The sequence below is a fragment of the Nannobrachium achirus genome (assembly GCF_963921795.1).
Source record: "Nannobrachium achirus genome assembly, chromosome: 21".
In the NCBI taxonomy this organism is placed as follows: Eukaryota; Metazoa; Chordata; class Actinopteri; order Myctophiformes; family Myctophidae; genus Nannobrachium; species Nannobrachium achirus.
Window position 1 is genome coordinate 1,518,777 of NC_137828.1, and position 26,649 is coordinate 1,545,425.

General features: G+C 38.1%; 1 protein-coding gene across 1 annotated transcript in view; it reads left to right on the forward strand.

The window, feature by feature from the left end:
• Positions 1 to 2,484: 2,484 nt before the first annotated feature.
• cldn10d (claudin 10d) overlaps positions 2,485 to 26,649 on the forward strand; it is a gene marked incomplete at both ends in the record, with an annotated part of 90,399 nt that continues 66,234 nt past the window's right edge. The window contains 2 exons of the mRNA XM_080752380.1: positions 2,485 to 2,589; positions 6,722 to 6,773. Of these exons, the coding sequence (XP_080608506.1) occupies positions 2,485 to 2,589; positions 6,722 to 6,773 (157 nt within the window). The remainder of the gene's footprint in view (positions 2,590 to 6,721; positions 6,774 to 26,649) is intronic.

The following is a 26,649-nucleotide window of genomic DNA, read 5'->3' on the forward strand; positions in this document are numbered from 1 at the left end:
TGCTGCCTGTAAGTGGTTTTTTAGGGCAATTTTAAAGGATGCTAGTGATCCACACTCCTTTATGGCCTTCGGTAAGGCATTCCACATTTTTGTGGTGTAGCAGAAGAACGAGTTCGACCCTTTCTTTGAGTTGACTCTGGGTTGAACGTGATCTGTGGCACTGCCTCTGGTGTTGTAATTATGGACATCCTTAACGTTTTTAAAGTATTTTGACAGGTACTTGGGTATCATAGTGGTGTAGTGTATCTTGTACACCAGGCCCATTGCAAGTTGCTGTACTCTGTCATCTACTCTGAGCCACCCCACTCTTAACTGGTGAGTAGCGGTGAGGTGAGTCTGATTGGGAAGGTTAAGCAGGACCCTAATTAGTTTATTTTGGGCTGTTTGGAGTTTAGTTTTTAGGGCTTGTGGGGCGTCACGATACCATACGTGGACTCCATAGTCAAAGAGGGGCTGGATTATTGCACCAGCTATGGTCTTCAGTGTGTTGAAGTTGACCATTGGGGCGATCCTCTGTAGGAAACGAGTTCGTTGGTTGATTTTTTGTATTACTTTTGAAGTCATCTTTTCGCTGGAAAGATTAGCTTCAAGGATACATCCTAAGTAGGAGATTTCGTTTTTTCGTGTTATGACCTTGTCACCCACTTTGATTGTGAAGTTCTCTACCTTTTTGAGGTTATGATTTGATCCAAAGAGGATGGACTCGGTTTTGCCCAGGTGAATTGATAATTTGTTGTCGTTAAGCCATGTGCAGATCTTACTCAGTTCAGAGTTAAGTGTCTTTTCAACCTGCAAGTGGTCCTTGCCCGAGACTAGGAGAGCCGAGTCATCCGCGAACAGGAACAGGTTGCAGTCGCAAGCAGATGCCATGTCGTTCACGTATATTAGGAACAACAGAGGTCCCAGTATGCTACCTTGGGGAACTCCACAGCTTACTGGGAGGGGGGGGGACAGGGTACCGTTAATCTCCACCACCTGTTCCCTCCCCACCAGGTAAGATTGCATCCAGCTCACTGCTGCGCTGTCAAGACCGATGGCTTTTAGTTTCTCAATCAGAATAGCATGATCCACGGTGTCAAATGCCTTCTGGAGGTCCATCATGACCATGCCACTATACTTGCCCTGATCCGCTTCGCGTTTGATTTGGTCAGTCAAATAGAGAAGGCATGTGTCAGTGGAATGGGATTTTCTGAATCCAGATTGGAACTCGTAAATCAGATTATTCTCATCGAGATATCTTGCAATCTGTTCGTAGACTATTTTCTCCATGACTTTGGATACTCGACCAACTAAGTGTTTGTAGTTCTGTGTTTGAGGCTCGTGCGTCGCCATTCATGCAAACATTGTAAATAAATACACAGTCACCCATTGTAACTTGGTGACTCATATTACCCTCCTAACCTAATACTTTTTTCATTCGTTTTTAATAATGTTTTATTGTATTAATTTTGTTCCATTTAACCAAATATATATTTTTTCTTTTTTTTTAATAAATGAAAAAAAAAAAAAAAAAAAGTTATGAAAAAAGCACAGCCTGCTCACGTCACGTATTACGAGGGTAGTATGAGGCACGGACTGCCGTGCTGCGAGCTTGTAGATCTGCTATTTTTTATTTATTTTGAAGCCTGATTTGACGATATAATGACCAAAATGCATTTTTTAAAGTGAAATATCCCTTTAAAGGTATAGGGCTTAGCAGTGGGCGTGGTTTACTGGTGCCACTAAAAATATATATTCATTTATCCCATTCATTTTTTTTTTTTTTTACTAAAATATTTATGATTTATTTTAAGCCAATAGAATCAAGGCATCATAACCATTAAACCTTTGATTCTGTGAAAAGAGAAAAATAAATTATATATATTATAAATGAATATAAAACGGCTAAACAGAGTCAAGGGCGTCACAGAGGGGGGAAAGTGGGACTGAGTTACCAGGGCCCAGGGTGGAGGGGTCAGAGCAAGCTTGTAAATCTGCTATTTTTGAAAAGTCATGAAAATGTGTGCAAATCTTTGAATACATGTTTTTTTTTTACATTTGAAACTCAAATATTTGCTTCTGGGATGCCCCTGGAACTAAATATTTTGAGATGGGGGGGGGGGGGGGGGTTGGCAGTCCTTCAAAGGTTTGAGAAGGATTTGAAATATTCAAATATTCAACATTTTTTTCAAAACAGGCAGATCTTCTAGCTCGCAGCGTGGCACTCGGTGCCGTGCTGTGAGCTTGTATATCTGCTATTTTTCAATAGTTAAAGCACAAGTCAGTCACAGTGATAGGACTTCACCGTGACTGACTATGATGGCCTCCACTTGTTTTCTCACTTTAGGTGGATAGCTGATCACCTCCAACCTGGACTCTGATAGAGGCTTTACTGCTATTATCATTCTTCAATATATCAAATGTAATGTTGGTGTTATGTTGTGTGTTGCAGGTGACCTTCTGCAGAGTGGACGACACTTCATACAGAGTTTAAAACGCTGAGTCATGTCTTCTTCTAGCTGTGACTCAGGGTTTGACTCGCTGTATGGATTCTTCAACCATAAGGTCCTCCATGGACGGAGTCATCAGAGCGGTGGAACACCTGGAAAGGTACGTACCTGGATTACACACGGCGACTAATACTGTAAAGTAGATTTTGTATCGATATATATTTTTATGTTGAGTCTAGCAACACCAACTATTGACCATTGCTCATACATCCAAACAGAAAAGTCCTGTCTGATTTGTATTAAAACATTAAACTCACCAACATTGCAGCTGTACGGAAAGCTTGTTGCGACCGTCAGGTTGCAGTTACTATCAAAACCTCCACCGGCTGTCTGTCTGTCAGTCTGTCAGTCACACGTCACACTTTTGCCCTTCTCATATCTCCGCCACCGTTGCCCCGATCCAAGCCAAACTTTGCGCACACACTCCTTGGCTGCCAAACTACTACTTCCACCTCATTTCTCCCATAGCCCCATCAGGCCGATTCTTGCAAAACACATTTTTGGACACAGCTCCTACAAATTTTACCCTAAAATCACACAAATCGGTACACAGTATGTCTACACTCATGTCATCAACATGGATCTGTCCCATTTAGCGCCACCATCAGGCCGATTTTTACATGCGACCTGATGGTCGCTTATCTCCCGATTTAGGCAGTCTTACTGGTGTTATCTTTTCTATCTGCAAAGTCTTGTTTGATAAAAATCAACCGTAGACATGTTATGAGCTTCTTTCTGACAAGACATTTTGTGCCGGAGATGTTGTTGAAGTGTTGAAGTTTGGAGGCGCTCGTTGTAAATCACATTGGTCTTGTGTGTACCAACTGTCTCTAAATGTCACATAACACGGGAGGCAGCGGGACGCTGCCTTATTGAAAAAGAGCGCTTCCAAACTCCAACACTCTGACACTAGAGTCTCCTGCACTGTGTTTTATTGACAGAAAGGAGCTCATAACATGTTTTATGGTGGGCTTTTATGAAACTAACACTTTGCACATAACTCAGCACAAAAAGAAAGGAAACATATTAATAATTAATTATATCTCCCCTTTAATAATACCAAATTGTATTGTGTTTTATATTATCATCTTTATCGTTGATTCGTCACCTTTACAACGAGGTACAGCTTGTAAGCATCGGGCATTCGAGGCATGAGCTACACAGCCAAACGTTTGGGTAGCGCCGACCAATTTCTTCGCCAAAATGGCTTGCAATGCAAAATTTGCCAACATTCGGTCCGTTATATCATTTAACATTTAATTATGCCAAATGTTATTGTGTTTGATATCATTATTATCGTTGATTCGTCACCTTTACAACGAGGTACAGCTTGTAAGGATCTGGCATTCGTGGAATGAGCAACACAGGCAAACGCCAAAAGAACATTATTGCAGGCCTGCCAGGCCATTTCGACCATTTTTGGAGGGACACGTTTGGCTTACATTTAGCTTTACTCCATCTATTCCATAGGGAAAATAGCAGATCTACATGCTCACACTGCCTCACAACGCAAGGTGTCGTGAGAATGTAGATCTGCTATTTTCACACTTTCTGCCTCTAATATTTGACCGTTTGACCGGCGGTACTGAGGCGTTGTGAGCTTGTAGATCTGCTATTTTCACATTTGCTGCTGCTAATATTTGACAATTTAACCCACTGTTTGGTAAACGGTGGTTTAATACAATCAGACTATGTTTGGCTGAGTGGCTGTTAATGGTTGGTGTTGCAACTCTAGACTCAACATGTTTAACAAAATAAAATGCAATTTGCAGCTGACTGTAAACTAGCTGTCAACATTCCAACATAAGTTGACGATTAAAGGGATAGTTCACTTTTTTAATGGATTACTCACCCTATGGAGACTTGAATTCATAGATAAATAAACTACCCACACACAGGTTAGGAAACTGAACTTCTTGCACTAATGCGTACAAGTGGCTAAATGTCTTTTTAGACACAATAAGCTAACAATTTCTTTGTTACTATTTACACCACCCCCCATAAGTCACATCTGTCCATGAAAGATTGTGGACGAATACATGTAATTCTGGGGGGTCCTTTGTGATGATTAACTACTGTCTGTAGCCACAAGGTGTCACAAGTGAGGTAGGACTGCTCAATCTATATGTAGGCAAGAACAAAGACAGGAAGTCAGTTGATGTAGGCCTAGAGATCACCATGCAAACATGTCTACCCTGTTTGAGTTGAATAAAGACACCTGCAGTTAAAGTACAAGCTCATCATTGTCTCAACAAACAGAACATGGTACCAGGAGTGGGATTTGAACTCACGAGGACATCTGTCCATTGCATCTGTCCATGAAAGATTGCGGACAAATACAGTCATTCTGGGGGGTCCTTGACATGAAAAGGTTTGAGAACCACTGGTTTAGAAGAAGGATTTAGGGGACATTTATAGACTTAAAAAATAGCAGATCTACAAGCTCACAGCACTCGCGCTGTGAGCTTGTAGATCTGCTATTTTAAAGCATAAAGTAATGGTTCAAATCTAAAGTGACCCAGATTTGTGTTCAGATCTAAATGGGTTTGTTTTAAGGACAACTTAGTTTTTTCACAACAAGGGTTCATATTTTAGATTATATTTAGAGAAAAGAAAAGGTGACTCTTAAATTGTTTTCATTTATAGCTTTTTACTGTTTTAGCCATTTTAGCGATTTTGATTTCAGTGGGTCGGTTCATGTGTACAAGTGACTAAATATGTATTTTTAGACCCAATAAGCCGGTAATTTCTTTACTATTTACAGTAACACTACCAGCCTCCATAAGTCAACATCTGCCCATGAAAGATTGTGGTGCATCTTGGGAATGGGCTTATTGTTTCTAAAAAGACATATTTAGCCACTTGTACGCATGATGCCCCCACCCACTGAAATCAGAATCGTTAAAATTGCTAAAACAATAGAAAACATTGAAGAAGTAGTTCACCCCCAAAATGACCTTTTCCATTGATTTGAGTTCTTGAGAGACTTGAGTTCAATAATATATTTTTGTATTTTTCGCATTCCTAAGACAATAATTTCATTACAATAAATTTACCTCATGGGTCCCCATCCGGAATCAATGAGGGTAAATTCACTCTTAGGAATGCGACAAATACAAAAAATATATTATTGAACTCAAGTCTCCATGGTGTGAGTAATCAATGGAAAAGGTCATTTTGGGGGTGAACTACTCCTTTAGATGAAAACATTTTAACACTCATCTTTTCTTTTCTCTAATGACTGTGTAAAAAAAAAAAAAAAAAAAGTTATTTAAAATTGTACAAACAGCCAATATGTGTTTTTATTTTCCTTATTACTGTGGAAGAGTGCCATCATTCAATGCTCCAAGCAAACATGTTTGGGCTGCGCTTGCCACGCGTTTGGCTGTGTTGCTCATTCCACGAATGCCCAATGCTTACAAGCTGCACCTCATAAAAACTATATTGATTTTTATTTTTTTGACCAGCAGTGGTTCCCTATGGAGACACAAAGAGCCTGCTTTGTTCCCTATGGAGACACAAAGAGCCTGCTTTGTTCCCTATGGAGACACAAAGAGCCTGCTTTGTTCCCTATGGAGACACACAGAGCCTGCTTTGTTCCCTATGGAGAGTCTCCTCAAATGATTGACTTTATAATGCAACAGAAACAAAGAAATATGAATTCAAGTCAGCATGGGGTTAGTAATAGTAATCCATAGAAACAGTAATTTAGGGTGTGAACTAGTCTATCCCTTGTCACACAAATGATTGTGAATAGTTTTTAACATTGAACATTGGAACACTGAATACAAATGTGTATTTGTTTGGCTATTAGGCCTCTTGAACAAAAGTTCCACAAGGCAGATATGACAAATGATAAATAATTTAATGACTTTTATGCTTTCAACACAATGCATTAATAATGGAGTTATCCGAGTGGAAATGGCAGATCTACAAGCTCAAAACGTCTCATCACGACACGTTCTGAGCCTTGTAGGTCAATTTATGAAAATATATGAACTTGTGTGTAACATGGTAAGAATTATGGAAACCATAATTAAGATTGTCTGTGGTTATTGCCTTTTGCAACTTGTGTTTACGAGGTCTAAAAGTTGGGGGAAAAAGCCAAACGAATATAATTAACCCATTAAAACCAGGAAAGCATAGTGTATTTTTTTATTTTAACTATTATTTTATACTTTGGCTATTAAAAAAAGACTAAATGTTGCCTTTTTGTTCTCCTGTCATTTCAGAGCTCAACCTCTGGCAGCCTGTGGCAGGTAGGAGATAAAGAACACCATGGAGGTAAGCCGGCTGGGTGAGCTATCTGATTCCCGCTGCTGCTGCTTATTTAAGGAGGCTACATGCTACGTGCTACCGTACCGTGTGTCGTCATTTCACGTCGCTTGCAGCACGTCGTTTGCAAGTCGTACATTTGCAGGGTTGTGCATTTGTCATGACTGCACGGGCGGGGTGGCGGCCATCATTAACGTCAGTCCACATCACATGCGAACTCAGTCTAGGTCCAGTCTGTGATGTGGAGGGATGTGATGCGGGTCGTCATTCACGTCGTGTCTCGTGTCGTTTCACCAGACACAGATCCGCGTCGAGTTGTGTTTGGATGGATGGATCAATGGATGGATGGATGGATGGATGGATGGATGGATGGATGGATTGGTAGCATGTAGCCCCCTTAACACTGTGTTTACAGCCATCTATGCTGTTAGGGCAGTGGTTTTCAACCAGTGGTCCGGGGACCACCAGTGGTCCTTGAGGGGGTTCCAGGTGGTCCCCAGCTAAATGGAGAGTTTGTAACCAAATGATCTTTTAAGTCTTTCCATTTGGTTTCATTTTACGCTCCCAAGTGTTATATTATTAAACATCTATATTAATGTACAAGAAGGCTCTACAATTAGAGAATGGAGAAGAATTGCTATTTTGATCAACGGTTGCTCTCCTATGGCACCAACATACAGCAATTGTGGGCAAAATCTAAATGATAACTAAAATATCTGGGTCTGAGAGGCTAAATCTCATTAAATGCTGGCCCGTGGCTCAAATGCGGAATAGATAATAGATCTCGATGTGAAAAGGGTTGAAAACCACTGTAGGGCAGTGTGAAACTAACAGGGAATGCAAATGATGATTCTGTGATTTGCTTCCTTGGTTAGTGTGTAGTGAGTAGTGACCATGTTTATCTGAGGCTGTCTGGAAGAAACCTTGTCTCCATTTTTCAATCTTCTTTTGTAAATGAATGTCTTTCTTACTTACTAGTGTCACGCACTGAAGTAGTGCACGTAGCCGATCTACAAGCTCACAGCGCATAGATCGGCATAGATTTCTGAACAATTTGGTAAATTGTAAGTGTGTGTTTTCGTAAATACCCAACGGATTAGGTGTTAACAAGAGCTTGTGTTCCAATGGATTGAATATAATTCTTAAGTTCACAAGTTCTTTTTTTTATTTTTACGTTTTTGGACATACAAGGTTTCTAACCCACCTTCAGCCTTTAATTTCTGCCCTTTTCTCTTCTCTATTCTTTGCATAATAAATATATCTCCTTGTCTTGAGGTTTAAAAAAAAGAAAAGAAAAAAAAAAACGTTCCTCTTTCTTCCTTCTTTCTCACCTTGCAACTTGTATTGCACCAGTTCTTCACCAGTAGGTTTTGTGTACAAATGGAACCAATTTGGTTCCATTTGTACACAATACAGTATGCTAGGTTGTATAATAGTGACAGGGACAGTAATATAGTGACAGGGACAGAATACGTATACTAGGTTGATTATATTATACAACCTAGTATACGTATACTGATCCCTGTCACTCTTAGTTATACTATATTATACTATACACATACGTGACTGCGTACACTAGGTTTTATAATATAGTGGACAGGGACAGTATACATTATACTAAGATAGCGATAGGGTACAGTATACGTATACGTTTTATATTGGCACCATTAATGGTGTCATTTGCATTGCGTCATTTTAGCGGGTGGCGGGCCATCGTTGCGCGTCGGTTTGCGTCGTTCGTTGCCCGTCACTCGTGAAGACTAAGGTAGGTGATTGCGCGGGGTGGCGGCCACGTCAGTCCACATCACATGCGAACTCAGTTTAGGCCCAGTCTGTGATGTGGAGGGATGTGATGCGTGCCGTCACTCGCGTCGTGTCTTGTGTCGTTTCACAAGACGAGATCCGCGTCGTACCGCGATCTTTTACCCGCAACTCACGTCGTGTCTTGTGGCATTTCACAGGACAAGAATAATAGACAATAAAAGACAAATCGCGATGCGCCGCGGGCGAATCGTGATTTGTGTCTTTTATAATGTCGCGTCTCCTGTCTTGTGTCATTTCACAGGACGAGAATAATGGATTATAAAAGACAAGTCACGATACGCCGCGGGTGTACCGTGGTTTGTGTCTTATAATTTGGCGTCATTGGCGGGTGAATCATTTCACACATGATTTGATAATTTCTTCCCGATTGCGGCTAAAGCTAGCCTGTCGCGTCTTTCAGGCTTGGTGATTAGGTCAGAACAGGAAGTGATGTAAGGCCAATCATTCTCATGCTCAAAGGAAAACCAAGTGATCAAATGATCACTTAGTTTTTTTCTCTGCATCCATAGTATGTTGTGTATTAATGTCTTTCTCAAGTGTTGCTGTATTGCGGTCACTTGCGGTCAAAGCGTAATCACGTCAGTCCACATCACGTACGACCAGTATGTGATGTGCATTTATGTGAGAAGTTTGTTTGTATTTATTTATTTTTCCGGACAATGCTCGTAATTTGGCAGTAGAGGAGAGCGAACACTGCTGCATTTGATTTGCAATCGATGCGTTGCGTCATTTCTCATTCTTGCTCGTCATTTTCAGAAGATTTTGAAGTCTAAAAGAAAAGAAAAGGCACATGGTGTCATTCATTTCTGATTGGCACAAGTTCTACAACTTGCGCCAATCGTCCATAAATGACGTCAATTATAACATGTCCTCTATATTTTATTTAACATTTAGTTAAATACAATCTCGCTCTCACTCTCGCTCGCTCTTTCTCTCTCTCTCTTTCTCTCTCTCTCTTTCTCTCTCTCTCTCTCTCTCTCTCTCTCTCTCTCTCTCTCTCTCTCTCTCTCTGGCTAAAATATAATATATCATGTTATGTATGCTGTTGTCAGGTCATTGTTGACCTGACATCCTATAGTGTGTATACTTTGTGTACATACGATAGTTGTAGTTATTCTACTCAAAGCCTTGAGACAAAGACTGAGATTTTTTTTTTATTACATTTGTGTTCCCGTTCATAAAGTGCTCCAAGTGCTCAAAGTGAAAAGTGCAGCAGCAAACGTTTAGGTCATAGGACCACGGTCAGTGCTATGACACCAAATATAATATGCGGGGAAAGCTTCATCACGCCAGTCCACATCACATGCGAACATGCATTAGGGCCTAGTAAGTGATGTGGATTGATGTGTCTGCGTCGTTTTCACATTTGTGAGTAAAGCTTTGGTCCACATCACATACAAACGTAGGGTTAGGGCTAGGGCGGTTAGGGGTATGTGATGTGGATTGATGTGATACTCATGTTTTGGATACTTTTATGCCACTGCGATGCGTAATGTGATTGGGTTGACTCTTATTTCATGTCACTTGCGTTGCGTCGTCCGCGGGGAAAGCTCGCCACGTCAGTCCACATCACACATTGCCCATATGCGGTCAGTGTGTGATGTGCATCGATGTGATTTATGCATTATTTGTGGCTAAAGCTTGATAATCCACGGCGGTCAGTAGGCGAGGCACTGACGATGGCCCTACGACCTTAACGTTTGCTGCTGCACTTTATCCTTTTAGCACTTAGATCACTTTATGAGCACCAACACGATGTAATAAAAATATATTTTCTATTTTGTCTAAGGAGTAGGCTGTAAGCTCTACATATGTGCCTGGTAGCTGGGCATAATAGATTTGCAAGCTCACAACGAGCTTGTAAGTCCATTTTCACATTTCACAAATTGTTTCTAATGTATTGCTTAATTTTAGTTTAGTTTTAATTATTCATGAAATGGCACGTTCTATTTGTGCTTGCTTCTTGTGAAATATTTGAATACATTTTAATTGTAAAGAAAATATTAAAATGGATTTGCAAGCTCACAACAAGCTTGTACATCTATTTTCACTTATTTCTTTAAAGGAGGACTTCACCACTTTTCAACCTATTTTTTTTTTTTTTTTTCTGAGGGCTGTGGGCTGGTCAGAAACCCATCGTCTTGTGACATCATCGATTGGGAATCAAAGCTAATAGAAACTGCATGCTTTCTATTCCTGAAGAGTTGCAATGTTAAAGTGGAATCTATTGTTCCCGCGATAATAAAAATCTAAATATATATATATTTTTTCCAAAATATTGATTTATTATTTTTTTGGGAAAATGATGCCACAAGACGATGGATTCTGGACTTCCCACAGCTCCCCAAGGAGACTTGGACAGAGTAGGAAAAAAATGCGCTATTTTATTATGAACATTAGTGAGGACCTATTATATGAAGATAGGTTGAAAAGTGGTGAAGTTATTTTTTATTTTATTCGTGAAATGGAATATATTCCATTTGTGCTTATTTGGTAGATCTGCTGTTTTCAATATTCTAATTTAAATTATTTTCAATGGAATTTCTTGGATTATGTTCAAAACAAATGTAAAAAAAAAGAGAATAAAATTGTAAATGCATTTTATGTCTTGAAATAATGGTAAAAAATATGATTGGGGAAAATAATTCTTAAGAAACCTACGATTTTTATTTATTATTACATTTTGTTCTATGTTCATAAAGTGCTCCAAGTGAAAAGTGCAGCAGCAAACGTTTAGGTCATAGGACCACGGTCAGTGCTATGACACCAAATATAATATACGGGGAAAGCTTCATCACGCCAGTCCACATCACATGCGAACATGCATTAGGGCCCAGTATGTGATGTGGATTGATGTGTCGGCGTCGTTTCACATTATGCAAGTAAAGCTTCGATCCATAATACAAATATATTTCCTCGTTTGTCTAAGGAGTGGGCTGTAAGCTCTACATATTTGTGCCTGGTAGCTGGGCATAATAGATTTGCAAGCTCACAATGAGCTTGTAAGTCCATTTTCACATTTCACAAATTGTTTCTAATTTATTGCTTAATTTTAGCTTTTTATTTATTCATGAAATGCGGCATTCTATTTGTGCGTTCTTCGAGTAATTTGAATTAATTTTAATTGTGAAGAAAAGATTAAAATAGATGTACAAGCTTACAACGAGCTTGTACATCTATTTTCATGTCTGTCTTTAAGCAATAAATCGGATTTCTTTTAAAGTTTAGTTTTTCTTTTTGACTTCATGAAATGGAACATGTTCCATTTGTGCTGCATGTATGTAAATTAATTAATTTGAATAATACCATTTGAACCCCGGAGGAATATTCACTTATGGATCTGAAATGAACAATAAACAAACCATGGCAAAAACACATTCTGATGTAAACATCAGAATCTCATAACGTTTTAGATGGAGATCCAAAAGACGTGACTATTCCCTGGGACCTTGTGAAAACAGCAGATGTACAAGCTTAGCTGGTAGATCTGCTGTTTTCAATGTTTACATTTTCCTTATTTTCAATGGAATTTCTTGGATTATGTTCAAAATAAATGTACAAAAGAAGAGAATAAATCTGAAAATACATTTTATTAGTCTTGAAATAATGGTAAAAAATTATGATTGGGGAAAAGAAGCCTTAAGAAAGCTAAGATTTGTATTTATTATTACAATTTGTTCTATGTTCATAAAGTGCTCAAAGTGCTCAAAGTGAAAAGTGCAGCAGCAAACGTTTAGGTCATAGGACCACGGTCAGTGCTATGACACCAAATATAATATGCGGGGAAAGCTTCATCACGCCAGTCCACATCACATGCGAACATGCATTAGGGCCCAGTATGTGATGTGGAGTGATGTGTCGGCGTCGTTTCACATTTGTGAGTAAAGCTTCGGTCCACATCACATACAAACTTAGGGTTAGGGCGGTTAGGGGTATGTGATGTGGATTGATGTGATACTCATGTTTTGGATACTTTTATGCCACTGCGATGCGTAATTTGATTTGCGTTGACTCTTATTTCATGTCACTTGCGTTGCGTCGTCCTCGGGGAAAGCTCGCCACGTCAGTCCACATCACACATTGCCCATATGCGGCCAGTGTGTGATGTGCATTGATGTGATTTATGCATTATTTTTGGCTAAAGCTTGATAATCCACGGCGGTCAGTAGGCGAGGCACTGACGATGGCCCTACGACCTTAACGTTTGCTGCTGCACTTTATCCTTTTAGCACTTAGATCACTTTATGAGCACCAACACAATGTAATAAAAATATATTTCCTTGTTTGTCTAAGGAGTGGGCTGTAAGATCTACATATGTGTGCCTGGTAGCTGGGCATAATAGATTTGCAAGCTCACAATGGGCTTGTAAGTCTATTTTCACTTTTCACAAATTGTTTCTAACTTATTGCTTAATTTTAGCTTTTTATTTATTCTTGAAATGGGACGTTCTATTTGTGCTTTCTTCGAGTAATTTGAATTAATTTTAATTGTGAAGAAAAGATTAAAATAGATGTACAAGCTCACAACGAGCTTGTACATCTATTTTCATGTCTTTTTTTAAGCAATAAATCGGATTTCTTTTAAAGTTTAGTTTTTCTTTTTTACTTCATGAAATGGAACATGTTTCATGTGTGCTGCATGTATGTCAATTAATTAATTTGAATAATACCATTTGACTCCTGTAGGAATATTCACTTATGGATCTGAAATGAACAATAAACAAACCATGGCAAAAACACATTCTGATGTAAACATTAGAATCTCATAACATTTAGATGGAGATCCAAAAGACGTGACTATTCCCTGGGACCTTGTGAAAACAGCAGATGTACAAGCTTAGCTGGTAGATCTGCTGTTTTCAATATTTTCATTTTCCTTATTTTCAATGGAATTTCTTGGATTATGTTAAAAATAAATGTACAAGATAAGAGAATAAATCTGTAAATACATTTTATTTGTATTGAAATAATGGTAAAAAATTATGATTGAGGAAAAGAAGCCTTAAGAAAGCTAAGATTTGTATTTATTATTACATTTTGTTCTATGTTCATAAAGTGCTCCTAGTGCTCAAAGTGAAAAGTGCAGCAGCAAACGTTTAGGTCATAGGACCACGGTCCGTGCTATGACACCAAATATAATATACGGGGAAAGCTTCATCACGCCAGTCCACATCACATGCGAACATGCATTAGGGCCCAGTATGTGATGTGGGTTGATGTGTCGGCGTCGTTTCACATTGTGAGTAAAGCTTCGGTCCACATCACGTACAAACTTAGGGTTATGGCTAGGGCGGTTAGGGGTATGTGATGTGGATTGATGTGATACTCATGTTTTGGATACTTTTATGCCACTGCGATGCGTAAGGTGATTTGCGTTGACTCTTATTTCATGTCACTTGCGTTGCGTCGTCCGTGGGGAAAGCTCGCCACGTCAGTCCATATTACATATTGCCCATATGCGGTCAGTGTGTGATGTGCATCGATGTGATTTATGCCTTATTTGTGGCTAAAGCTTGATAATCCACGGCGGTCAGTAGGCGAGGCACTGACGATGGCCCTACGACCTTAACGTTTGCTGCTGCACTTTATCCTTTTAGCACTTAGATCACTTTATGAGCACCAACACAATGTAATACAAATATATTTCCTTGTTTGTCTAAGGAGTGGGCTGTAAGCTCTACATATTTGTGCCTGGTAGCTGGGCATAATAGATTTGCAAGCTCACAATGAGCTTGTAAGTCCATGTTCACATTTCACAAATTGTTTCTAATTTATTGCTTAATTTTAGCTTTTTATTTATTCATGAAATGCGACATTCTATTTGTGCGTTCTTCGAGCAATTTGAATTAATTTTAATTGTGAAGAAAAGATTAAAATAGATGTACAAGCTCACAACGAGCTTGTACATCTAGTTTCATGTATTTCTTTAAGCAATAAATTGGATTTCTTTTAAAGTTTTTTTTTTTTTTTTTTACTTCATGAAATGGAACATGTTCCATTTGTGCTGCATGTATGTAAATTAATTAATTTGAATAATACCATTTGACCCCCAGAGGAATATTCACTTATGGATCTTAATTGAACAATAAACAAACCATGGCAAAAACACATTCTGATGTAAACATTAGAGTCTCATAATGTTTTAGATGGAGATCCAAAAGACGTGACTATTCCCTGGACCTTGTGAAAACAGCAGATCTACAAGCTTAGCTGGTAGATCTGCTGTTTTCAATGTATACATTTTCCTCATTTTCAATGGAATTTCTTGGATTATGTTCAAAATAAATGTACAAAAGAAGAGAATAAATCTGTAAATAAATTGTATTAGTCTTGAAATAATGGTAAAAGAAGCCTTAAGAAAACTAAGATTTGTATTTATTATTACATTTTGTTCTATGTTCATGAAGTGCTCCAAGTGCTCAAAGTGAAAAGTGCAGCAGCAAACGTTTAGGTCATAGGACCACGGTCAGTGCTATACCAAATATAATATACGGGGAAAGCTTCATCACGCCAGTCCACATCACATGCGAACATGCATTAGGGCCCAGTATGTGATGTGGATTGATGTGTCTGCGTCGTTTCACATTTGTGAGTAAAGCTTTGGTCCACATCACATACAAACGTAGGGTTAGGGCTAGGGGGGTTAGGGGTATGTGATGTGGATTGATGTGATACTCATGTTTTGGATACTTTTACGCCACTGCGATGCGTAAAGTGATTTGCGTTGACTCTTATTTCATGTCACTTGCGTTGCGTCATCTGTGGGGAAAGCTCGCCACGTCAGTCCACATCACACATTGCCCATATGTGGTCAGTGTGTGATGTGCATCGATGTGATTTATGCATTATTTGTGGCTAAAGCTTGATAATCCACGGCGGTCAGTAGGCGAGGCACTGACGATGGCCTTACGACCTTAACATTTGCTGCTGCACTTTTCACTTTTAGCACTTAGATCACTTTATGAGCACCAACACGATTTAATAAAAATATATTTCCTAGTTTGTCTAAGGAGTGGGCTGTAAGCTCTACATATTTGTGCCTGGTAGCTGGGCATAATAGATTTGCAAGCTCACAATGAGCTTGTAAGTCCATTTTCACATTTCACAAATTGTTTCTAATTTATTGCTTAATTTTAGCTTTTTATTTATTCATGAAATGGGACATTCTATTTGTTCTTTCTTTGAGCAATTTGAATTAATTTTAATTGGGAAGAAAAGATTAAAATAGATGTACAAGCTCACAACGAGCTTGTACATCTATTTTCATGTCTTTTTTTAAGCAATAAATCGGATTTCTTTTAAAGTTTCTTTTTTATTTTTTACTTCATGAAATGGAACATGTTCCATTTGTGCTGCATGTATGTAAATTAATTAATTTGAATAATACCATTTGACCCCCAGAGGAATATTCACTTATGGATCTTAATTGAACAATAAACAAACCATGGCAAAAACACATTCTGATGTAAACATTAGAGTCTCATAATGTTTTAGATGGAGATCCAAAAGACGTGACTATTCCCTGGACCTTGTGAAAACAGCAGATCTACAAGCTTAGCTGGTAGATCTGCTGTTTTCAATGTTTACATTTTCCTTATTTTCAATGGAATTTTTTGTATTATGTTCAAAATAAATGTACAAAATGGGAGAATAAATCTGTAAATACATTTTATGTCTTGAAATAATGGTAATATATGATTGGGGAAAAGAAGCCTTAAGAAAACTAAGATTTTTATTTATTATTACATTTTGTTCTTGTTCATAAAGTGCTCAAAAGTGCTCCAAGTGAAAAGTGCAGCAGCAAACGTTTAGGTCATAGGACCACGGTCAGTGCTATGACACCAAATATAATATACGGGGAAAGCTTCATCACGCCAGTCCACATCACATGCGAACATGCATTAGGGCCCAGTAAGTGATGTGGATTGATGTGTCGGCGTCGTTTCACATTTGTGAGTAAAGCTTCGGTCAGCATCACATACAAACGTAGGGTTAGGGCTAGGGCGGTTAGGGGTATGTGATGTGGATTGATGTGATACTCATGTCTTGTATATTTCTGCGTCACTTGCGATGCGTAATATGATTTTGCGTTCTCTTATTTCATGTCACTTGCGTTGCGTCGTCCGCGGGGAAAGCTCGCCACGTCAGTCCACATCACATATTGCCCATATGCGGCCAGTGTGTGATGTGTATTGATGTGATTTATGCATTATTTGTGGCTAAAGCTTGATAATCCACGGTGGTCAGTAGGCGAGGCACTGACGATGGCCCTACGACCTTAACGTTTGCTGCTGCACTTTATCCTTTTAGCACTTAGATCACTTTATGAGCACCAACACAATGTAATAAAAATATATTTCCTTGTTTGTCTAAGGAGTGGGCTGTAAGATCTACATATGTGTGCCTGGTAGCTGGGCATAATAGATTTGCAAGCTCACAATGGGCTTGTAAGTCTATTTTCACTTTTCACAAATTGTTTCTAATTTATTGCTTAATTTTAGCTTTTTATTTATTCTTGAAATGGGACGTTCTATTTGTGCTTTCTTCGAGTAATTTGAATTAATTTTAATTGTGAAGAAAAGATTAAAATAGATGTACAAGCTCACAACGAGCTTGTACATCTATTTTCATGTCTGTCTTTAAGCAATAAATCGGATTTCTTTTAAAGTTTAGTTTTTCTTTTTTACTTCATGAAATGGAACATGTTTCATGTGTGCTGCATGTATGTCAATTAATTAATTTGAATAATACCATTTGACTCCCGTAGGAATATTCACTTATGGATCTGAAATGAACAATAAACAAACCATGGCAAAAACACATTCTGATGTAAACATTAGAATCTCATAACATTTAGATGGAGATCCAAAAGACGTGACTATTCCCTGGGACCTTGTGAAAACAGCAGATGTACAAGCTTAGCTGGTAGATCTGCTGTTTTCAATATTTTCATTTTCCTTATTTTCAATGGAATTTCTTGGATTATGTTAAAAATAAATGTACAAGATAAGAGAATAAATCTGTAAATACATTTTATTTGTATTGAAATAATGGTAAAAAATTATGATTGAGGAAAAGAAGCCTTAAGAAAGCTAAGATTTGTATTTATTATTACATTTTGTTCTATGTTCATAAAGTGCTCCTAGTGCTCAAAGTGAAAAGTGCAGCAGCAAACGTTTAGGTCATAGGACCACGGTCCGTGCTATGACACCAAATATAATATACGGGGAAAGCTTCATCACGCCAGTCCACATCACATGCGAACATGCATTAGGGCCCAGTATGTGATGTGGGTTGATGTGTCGGCGTCGTTTCACATTGTGAGTAAAGCTTCGGTCCACATCACGTACAAACTTAGGGTTATGGCTAGGGCGGTTAGGGGTATGTGATGTGGATTGATGTGATACTCATGTTTTGGATACTTTTATGCCACTGCGATGCGTAAGGTGATTTGCGTTGACTCTTATTTCATGTCACTTGCGTTGCGTCGTCCGCGGGGAAAGCTCGCCACGTCAGTCCATATTACATATTGCCCATATGCGGTCAGTGTGTGATGTGCATCGATGTGATTTATGCCTTATTTGTGGCTAAAGCTTGATAATCCACGGCGGTCAGTAGGCGAGGCACTGACGATGGCCCTACGACCTTAACGTTTGCTGCTGCACTTTATCCTTTTAGCACTTAGATCACTTTATGAGCACCAACACAATGTAATACAAATATATTTCCTCGTTTGTCTAAGGAGTGGGCTGTAAGCTCTACATATTTGTGCCTGGTAGCTGGGCATAATAGATTTGCAAGCTCACAATGAGCTTGTAAGTCCATGTTCACATTTCACAAATTGTTTCTAATTTATTGCTTAATTTTAGCTTTTTATTTATTCATGAAATGCGACATTCTATTTGTGCGTTCTTCGAGCAATTTGAATTAATTTTAATTGTGAAGAAAAGATTAAAATAGATGTACAAGCTCACAACGAGCTTGTACATCTAGTTTCATGTATTTCTTTAAGCAATAAATTGGATTTCTTTTAAAGTTTAGTTTTTTTTTTTTTACTTCATGAAATGGAACATGTTCCATTTGTGCTGCATGTATGTAAATTAATTAATTTGAATAATACCATTTGACCCCCAGAGGAATATTCACTTATGGATCTTAATTGAACAATAAACAAACCATGGCAAAAACACATTCTGATGTAAACATTAGAGTCTCATAATGTTTTAGATGGAGATCCAAAAGACGTGACTATTCCCTGGACCTTGTGAAAACAGCAGATCTACAAGCTTAGCTGGTAGATCTGCTGTTTTCAATGTATACATTTTCCTCATTTTCAATGGAATTTCTTGGATTATGTTCAAAATAAATGTACAAAAGAAGAGAATAAATCTGTAAATAAATTGTATTAGTCTTGAAATAATGGTAAAAGAAGCCTTAAGAAAACTAAGATTTGTATTTATTATTACATTTTGTTCTATGTTCATGAAGTGCTCCAAGTGCTCAAAGTGAAAAGTGCAGCAGCAAACGTTTAGGTCATAGGACCACGGTCAGTGCTATACCAAATATAATATACGGGGAAAGCTTCATCACGCCAGTCCACATCACATGCGAACATGCATTAGGGCCCAGTATGTGATGTGGATTGATGTGTCTGCGTCGTTTCACATTTGTGAGTAAAGCTTTGGTCCACATCACATACAAACATAGGGTTAGGGCTAGGGTGGTTAGGGGTATGTGATGTGGATTGATGTGATACTCATGTTTTGGATAATTTTACACCACTGCGATGCGTAATGTGATTTTCGTTGACTCATATTTCATGTCACTTGTGTTGCGTCGTCCGCGGGGAAAGCTCGCCACGTCAGTCCACATCACATATTGCCCATATGCGGCCAGTGTGTGATGTGTATTGATGTGACTTATGCATTATTTGTGGCTAAAGCTTGATAATCCACGGCGGTCAGTAGGCGAGGCACTGACGATGGCCCTATGACCTAAACATCTGCTGCTGCACTTGTCACTTTTAGCACTTAGATCACTTTATGAGCACCAACAAAATGCTAAATTAATATCTTTCTTAGTTTGTCTAAGGAATTTTCCTTAAGCATTTTGTGAACAGAGAATTTTTCTTGTTTTCAATTGTATAAAGGGACAATGCTACAGCTTGACTTTGTGGAGATGTTTTTTTATTTTTTTATTATTGATTGATTGGTATTATGCATCTCTTATAACAAGTTTGTTTGTAAAGTTACATAGGAGACTGTTTACGGATCTAAAATATGGATTGTACTATTATGTTAATCAAAAATTAAACAGACTATTGTGACGTGAACATCATGGAATAATTCTACAAAAGGACTGCTTTGCTGCAGAGCTTCTGACTGTTTTTATTTCATTTCTATTTTCCGTTTGTATTTTATGCTGTAATTCCAAAGCGGATTCCTCAAGAGTCCAACCACACTTGCAATTTCCAAGAATTGTACCTTTATAGTTTTGCTATTGTACTGTTTAAACTGCCATTTCTTAGTGTAGTGCCTCAGTAAACTAGAATCACTGTTAAACTGTCTCTATGCATTGCTATTGTACCGTTTAAACTGCCATTTCTTAGTGTAGTGCCTCAGTAAACTAGAATCACTGTTAAACTGTCTCTATGCATTGCTATTGTACTGTTTAAACTGCCATTTCTTAGTGTAGTGCCTCAGTAAACTAGAATCACTGTTAAACTGTCTCTATGCATTGCTATTGTACTGTTTAAACTGCCATTTCTTAGTGTAGTGCCTCAGTAAACTAGAATCACTGTTAAACTGTCTCTATGTATTGCTATTGTACTGTTTAAACTGCCATTTCTTAGTGTAGTGCCTCAGTAAACTAGAATCACTGTTAAACTGTCTCTATGTATTGCTATTGTACTGTTTAAACTGATGTTTCTTAGTGTAGTGCCTCAGTAAACTAGAATCACTGTTAAACTGTCTCTATGCATTGCTATTGTACTGTTTAAACTGATGTTTCTTAGTGTAGTGCCTCAGTAAACTAGAATCACTGTTAAACTGTCTCTATGCATGCTATTGTACTGTTTAAACTGATGTTTCTTAGTGTAGTGCCTCAGTAAACTAGAATCACTGTTAAACTGTCTCTATGTATTCGGTGTATCGGTTTACTCTGTATAAATGGTCTAATAAATGCATTCTGTACAATGTAAATGTGAAGTGACTTTACCAAAATGTATGACTTAAAAAAAAAAAAAAAAAAAAAAAGGCAAAAGGCACTGGTATGGAACTCTTGGTTTACCGGGACGGGGTTCAATTCCCTGCAGTGCCCTGCTTTTTTGTATTTGTTTGCTCATTAAGTGTATCTTGGGTTGGGATCCTCATTTCTTTTTATGAACAGCCTTCGAAGAACCCCAGAAGACGGACATACCTTTTGTCGACACTCAAGATTGTCCACCTTTTTTTTTTCAAAGTCTTCAAAAACCCTCAGCCTTTTGTCTAAACTCAAGTTATACCCCTTTCAAGTCAAGTTACTTTTTTCAGCATTAAATTGAGTGTACATTTGGTGTGCATGAAACAAAATATAATATCCTACAAATATCCTAACCCTAACCCTCACATGCCAGCAGAAATATGCCTTTCAACTGAGTGTTTTATTTCAAAAAGGTTGACATTTTCTTTAGTAAACATCTGTGTTCCTAAAATGAAGAAAAATATGATCTGTTGAGGACATTTGATTGTCAATCTTAACAAAACTTAAATGTAAAATTAAAACTTTGCTTGTAACGTATTGTAACTTGAGCCAAAAATGACCCAAAAAGTATATTGGTTACCTGACGAGTTACAGAAATATGAATGTAACTCAGTTACCAGCAAGTTACAGCAAAATATAACTTGGATACATAACTCAGTTACATGTAACTTTAACTTCCCCAACACTGATAATATTCATAGCATCATATTATAAAATGTCACAGTCCGAAAGGGTTGAGGTTGTCCTTAAGGGTGAGGGTTTAACAGACCAAACTGCAGCTAATGTTACTACTGTTGTTCCTGGTGTATTGTTGTTGAAGGCAACCGCTCACCTCATTTACACTGGGAGTGATTTTAAGGCATTTAAGGCAAGGGAAACCTGCCCAGGACTCACTGGTAAAAATGGCAGATGTGCAAGCTAACAGAGTGTTGCTTCGCGCAACATTGTGATCTTGTATCTGTTGTCTTCACTACTACTTATGTTTATACATTTTTGTTTGCACTTATTGTATTTACAACGTTTTATTCTAAAATATATTTATTTAATGCAAGGATATTGTCTTCTATCAGTGTCTTAGCACATAGGGTGTAAAGTCCAGTGTTGTAAAAGTCTAATAGTTACGTTTGTCTTCAACCTGTAAAAACGTCAAGAAGCAAAAGACGCTGGTCTGGCACTCCTGGTTCACTAGGATGGGGTTCAATTCCCTGCGGTGTCCTGCTGATTGCACTTACAGGAATGTTGATTTGAGTGGTTGGTCGTACAACTGTATTAATTAATGTTTTGATATGTTGTTCCTTTCCATTTAAAATCATTTTCATGAATTCATTAATTTTTTTTTTCAGATTACCTTCAAAACCCCCAAAATTACATGAGACTAAGGCGTCAAAACATAGATTTTAAGTCCAAAATTTCGGATAGTTTCAATCTTTTGGTATGTTGTATAGCTCGTCGAGACAAACGTGTGGATGTGTGACACATCGCTGTGTGACCCCTGGAACCATACTTTTTTTCGACGTTGCTAATGCTAACAACTGCTAGATAGTGTGATAACTCGGAAACCAATAGGTTTTAAGTGCCCGCCCTTTAGTATGTTGTATAGCTCTTCGAGACAAACGCGTGGATATGGGATTCATTCATTTTTTTCAGATTGACTTCAAAACCCCCAAAATTACATAAGGCTATAGTAAGGCGTCAAAACATAGGTTTTAACTCATACAGTGCCAGGCGACTTTTAGAGTGTGACACATTGCTGTGTGACCCCTGGAACCCTACTTTTTTTCGACAAATGCTAATGCTAACAAATGCCAATGCTAACAACTGTTAGATTTTTCAAAGTGCGATAACTCGGAAACCAATAGGTTTTAAGCGCCCGCCTTTTAGTATGTTGTATAGCTCTTCGAGACAAACGCGTGGATATGGAATTCATTCATTTTTTTCAGATTGACTTCAAAACCCCCAAAATTACATAAGGCTATAGTAAGGCGTCAAAACATAGGTTTTAACTCATACAGTGCCAGGCGACTTTTAGAGTGTGACACATTGCTGTGTGACCCCTGGAACCCTACTTTTTTTCGACAAATGCTAATGCTAACAAATGCTAATGCTAACAACGGCTAGATTTTTTAAAGTGCGATAACTCGGAAACCAATAGGTTTTAAGCGCCCGCCTTTTAGTATGTTGTATAGCTCTTCGAGACAAACGTGTGGATATGTAATTCATTCATTTTTTTCAGATTGACTTCAAAACCCCCAAAATTACATAAGGCTATAGTAAGGCGTCAAAACATAGATTTTAAGTCCAAAATTTCCGATATTGCCAATCTTTTGGTATGTTGTATAGCTCATCGAGACGAACGTGTGTATGTGTGGCACATTGCTGTGTGACCCCTGGAACCCTACTTTTTTTCGACAAATGCCAATGCTAACAAATGCTAATGCTAACAACTGTTAGATTTTTCAAAGTGCGATAACTCGGAAACCAATAGGTTTTAAGCGCCCGCCTTTTAGTATGTTGTATAGCTCTTCGAGACAAACGCGTGGATATGGAATTCATTCATTTTTTTCAGATTGACTTCAAAACCCCCAAAATTACATAAGGCTATAGTAAGGCGTCAAAACATAGATTTTAAGTCCAAAATTTTCGATATTGCCAATCTTTTGGTATGTTGTATAGCTCATCGAGACGAACGTGTGTATGTGTGACACATTGTTGTGTGACCCCTGGAACCCTACTTTTTTTTCGATAAATGCTGATGCTAACAAATGCTAATGCTAACAACTGCTAGATTTTTCAAAGTGCGATAACTCGGAAACCAATAGGTTTTAAGCGTCCGCCTGTTAGGATGTTGTATAGCTCTTCGATACAAACGCGTGGATATGAAATTCATTCATTTTTTTCAGATTGACTTCAAAACCCCCAAAATTACATAAGGCTATAGTAAGGCGTCAAAACATAGATTTTAAGTCCAAAACTTCCGATATTGTCAATCTTTTGGTATGTTGTATAGCTCATCGAGACGAACGTGTGTATGTGTGACACATTGCTGTGTGACCCCTGGAACCCTACTTTTTTTTCCGATAAATGCTAATGCTAACAAATGCTAATGCTAACAACTGCTAGATTTTTCAAAGTGCAATAACTCGGAAACCAATAGGTTTTAAGCGTCCGCCTGTTAGGATGTTGTATAGCTCAACAAAGACAAACGCGTGGATATGGAATTTATTCATTTTTTTCAGATTGACTTCAAAATCCCCAAAATTACATAAGGCTATAGTAAGGCGTCAAAACATAGATTTTCAGTCCAAAATTTCCGATATTGCCAATCTTTTGGTATGTTGTATAGCTCATCGAGACGAACGTGTGTATGTGTGGCACATTGCTGTGTGACCCCTGGAACCCTACTTTTTTTTGACAAATGCTAATGCTAACACATGCCAATGCTAACAACTGCTAGATTTTTCAAAGTGCGATAACTCGGAAACCAATAGGTTTTAAGCGCCCGCCTGTTAGGATTTTGTATAGCTCTTCGAGACAAACGCATGGATATGGAATTTATTAATTTTTTTCAGATTGACTTCAAAACCCCAAAATTACGTAAGGCGTCAAAACATAGATTTTAAGTCCAAAATTTTCGATATTGCCAATCTTTTGTATGTTGTATAGCTCATCGAGACGAACGTGTGTATGTGTGACACATTGTTGTGTGACCCCTGGAACCCTACTTTTTTTTCGATAAATGCTAATGCTAACAAATGCTAATGCTAACAACTGCTTTATTTTTCAAAGTGCGATAACTCGGAAACCAATAGGTTTTAAGCGTCCGCCTGTTAGGATGTTGTATAGCTCTTCGAGACAAACGCGTGGATATGAAATTCATTCATTTTTTTCAGATTGACTTCAAAACCCCCAAAATTACATAAGGCTATAGTAAGGCGTCAAAACATAGATTTTAAGTCCAAAACTTCCGATATTGTCAATCTTTTGGTATGTTGTATAGCTCATCGAGACGAACGTGTGTATGTGTGACACATTGCTGTGTGACCCCTGGAACCCTACTTTTTTTTTTTACGATAAATGCTAATGCTAACAAATGCTAATGCTAACAACTGCTAGATTTTTTAAAGTGCGATAACTCGGAAACCAATAGGTTTTAAGCGCCCGCCTTTTAGTATGTTGTATAGCCCTTCGAGAAAAACGCGTGGATATGAAATTCATTCATTTTTTTCAGATTGACTTCAAAACCCCCAAAATTACATAAGGCTATAGTAAGGCATCAAAACATAGATTTTAAGTCCAAAATTTTCGATATTGCCAATCTTTTGGTATGTTGTATAGCTCATCGAGACGAACGTGTGTATGTGTGACACATTGCTGTGTGACCCCTGGAACCCTACTTTTTTCTCGACAAATACTAATGCTAACAAATGCTAATGCTAACAACTGCTAGATTTTTCAAAGTGCGATAACTCGGAAACCAATAGGTTTTAAGCGCCCGCCTGTTAGGATGTTGTATAGCTCTTCGAGACAAACGCGTGGATATGGAATTTATTCATTTTTTTCAGATTGACTTCAAAACCCCCAAAATTACATAAGGCTATAGTAAGGCGTCAAAACATAGATTTTAAGTCCAAAATTTCCGATATTGCCAATCTTTTGGTATGTTGTATAGCTCATCGAGACGAACGTGTGTATGTGTGGCACATTGCTGTGTGACCCCTGGAACCCTACTTTTTTTTGACAAATGCTAATACTAAGAAATGCCAATGCTAACAACTGCTAGATTTTTCAAAGTGCGATAACTCGGAAACCAATAGGTTTTAAGCGCCCGCCTGTTAGGATGTTGTATAGCTCTTCGAGACAAACGCATGGATATGGAATTTATTAATTTTTTTCAGATTGACTTCAAAACCCCAAAATTACGGTAAGGCATCAAAACATAGTTTTTAAGTCCAAAATTTTCGATATTGCCAATCTTTTGGTATGTTGTATAGCTCATCGAGACGAACGTGTGTATGTGTGACACATTGCTGTGTGACCCCTGGAACCCTACTTTTTTTCGACAAATGCTAATGCTAACAAATGCTAATGCTAACAACTGCTAGATTTTTCAAAGTGCGATAACTCGGAAACCAATAGGTTTTAAGCGCCCGCCTGTTAGGATGTTGTATAGCTCTTTGAGACAAACGCGTGGATATGGAATGTATTCATTTTTTTCAGATTGACTTCAAAATCCCCAAAATTACATAAGGCTATAGTAAGGCGTCAAAACATAGATTTTAAGTCCAAAATTTCCGATATTGTCAATCTTTTGGTATGTTGTATAGCTCATCGAGACGAACGTGTTTATGTGTGACACATTGCTGTGTGACCCCTGGAACCCTACTTTTTTCTCGACAAATACTAATGCTAACAAATGCTAATGCTAACAACTGCTAGATTTTTCAAAGTGCGATAACTCGGAAACCAATAGGTTTTAAGCGCCCGCCTGTTAGGATGTTGTATAGCTCTTCGAGACAAACGCGTGGATATGGAATTTATTCATTTTTTTCAGATTGACTTCAAAACCCCCAAAATTACATAAGGCTATAGTAAGGCGTCAAAACATAGATTTTAAGTCCAAAATTTCCGATATTGCCAATCTTTTGGTATGTTGTATAGCTCATCGAGACGAACGTGTGTATGTGTGGCACATTGCTGTGTGACCCCTGGAACCCTACTTTTTTTTGACAAATGCTAATGCTAACAAATGCTAATGCTAACAACTGCTAGATTTTTCAAAGTGCGATAACTCGGAAACCAATAGGTTTTAAGCGCCCGCCTG